This window comes from Pollicipes pollicipes, unplaced genomic scaffold (assembly GCF_011947565.3).
Source record: "Pollicipes pollicipes isolate AB1234 unplaced genomic scaffold, Ppol_2.1 Scaffold_6052;HRSCAF=7182_pilon_pilon_pilon, whole genome shotgun sequence".
Lineage (NCBI taxonomy): Eukaryota > Metazoa > Arthropoda > Thecostraca > Pollicipedomorpha > Pollicipedidae > Pollicipes > Pollicipes pollicipes.
Genome location: NW_023596805.1, coordinates 20,629,543 through 20,631,359, shown reverse-complemented (window position 1 = coordinate 20,631,359; position 1,817 = coordinate 20,629,543). Strand labels below are relative to the sequence as shown.

Genomic DNA, 1,817 nt, shown 5'->3' with positions numbered 1-1,817 from the left:
GTCGGTCAGCGCCAATTCCCACCCCTAACCCAGATCCACACTTGGAAAATTTTATTAGTCTGTCAGTGAGCAATGGAATAAAGTAGACACTTAAAAAACTCAATCACAAACACAATCGAAAGAATCCCCTGACTGATGATCTCACCCACGGCCTCCAGCGTACGCCCTCCTGAATCACTGTAGATCCCACAACGCCGAGGGCAGTTCATGACCCCCCATGAGTCACTTGTCGTCCGACCCGCGTCACCACCGTCGGGGCGTCTGTATACCCGGGGTGAGGGCCATGAAGTCTCTCGGCCGTATCTTGTCGTACAGTAAACACTGCCGGCGCACTTGGCATGAGCGTCGCGTCGCGTCGCCTCCGGCCCCAGTTGTGCGACGTCCTCGGACCGTGCCGCACCATGCTGCTGCCGCTGCTGGTGACGCTGCTACTCGGCCAGGCCTGGGCCGACCCGTCGCCCACCCCGGCCACGGGCGACACCTCGATGGACCAGGTGCTCGCGGAGCTGGCCACCTTCTACGAGTCCACTGTGAGAGCGGCCACGGCCGTGGCCCACCAGAGCACGACACAAGACCTGGACCACATCAAGCAGACTCTGGCAGCACTCGTCTCCCGGCTGGACTCCCTGCAAGAGGTCCAGAGCTCTGTCTCCTCAAGGCTGGACTCTGTGCAAGAGGTCCAGAGTTCGGTCTCCTCGCGGCTGAACTCGGTGCAAAAGGTCCAGAGCTCATTCTCCTCAAGATTTGACTCCCTGCAAGAGGTCCAGAGTTCCGTCTCCTCACGGCTGGACTCCTTGCAAGAGGCCCAGGTCTCATTCTTCTCAAGATTTGATTCCCTGCAAGAAGTCCAGAGCTCTGTCTCCTCAAGGCTGAACTCGGTGCACGAGACCCAGAGTTCGGTCTCCTCACGGCTGGACTCGGTGCACGAGACCCAGAGTTCGGTCTCCTCACGGCTGGACTCGGTGCAAGAGGCCCAGAGTTCGGTCTCCTCACGGCTGGACTCGGTGCAAGAGGCCCAGAGTTCAGTCACCTCACGGCTGGACTCCCTGCAAGAGGTCCAGAGCTCATTCTCCCCAAGATTTGATTCCCTGCAAGAGGTCCAGAGCTCTGTCTCCTCAAGGCTGGACTCGGTGCACGAGACCCAGAGTTCGGTCTCCTCACGGCTGGACTCCCTGCAAGAGGTCCAGAGTTTGGTCTCCTCACGGCTGGACTCGGTGCAAGAGGCCCGGTTCATTCGGAGGTGATTCAGGTTGAAGAGGCCCAGCTCTCTCCTCTTTTCTCCCTGCAAGATATCCAAAGCTCTGTATCCTCAAGGCTGGACTCGGTGCAACAGACCCAGAGCTCAGTCTCCTCACGGCTGGACTCCCTACAAGAGGCCCAGAGCTCTGTCTCTTCAAGACTGGACACGGTGCAAGAGGCCCAGGTCTCATTCTCCTCAAAGCTGAATTCCATGCAGAGCTCGGTGTCATCTCGGCTTGACGCTGTGCAGGATTCCGTCGCAGCGGTATCCTGCAGACCGGAGGCCTTATTGGACGGTCTGGCGAACATTCAAACTACTGTCAATCGTCTGCCATGTAAGAGACTTCGAGCGACTGTCTGCATTCGTAATCGGCCACGTAAATTCCACTCATTGTCTCTATCGAGCATAGGTATTTGACTTAAAGCTTATGTCAAGTAAGCAACACAAAATTGCTTAAGTGTGACCGATTCTGTGCGAGATTTACGGAGGTAATATTTCCTTTCTTATGTCTACAAGACAGAACAACAGCAGCTTTCGTTCATAAAACGGCCAAACACGTCTCCATGGTTTTGTTAAT

The 1,817-nt window shown here is 56.2% G+C and overlaps 1 protein-coding gene across 1 annotated transcript; it reads left to right on the top strand.

Moving 5' to 3' along the window:
* Positions 1-401: 401 nt before the first annotated feature.
* Positions 402-1,244, top strand: LOC119104336 (UPF0134 protein MPN_137). Its single transcript, XM_037228032.1, has one exon. The coding sequence runs from the start codon at positions 402-404 to the stop codon at positions 1,242-1,244; it is 843 nt and encodes a 280-aa protein (XP_037083927.1).
* Positions 1,245-1,817: the final 573 nt, after the last annotated feature.

Coding starts and splice junctions, on each gene's coding strand:
- LOC119104336 (XM_037228032.1), top strand. CDS start 402: ATGCTGCTGCCGCTGCTGGTGACGCTGCTACTCGGCCAGGCCTGGGCC.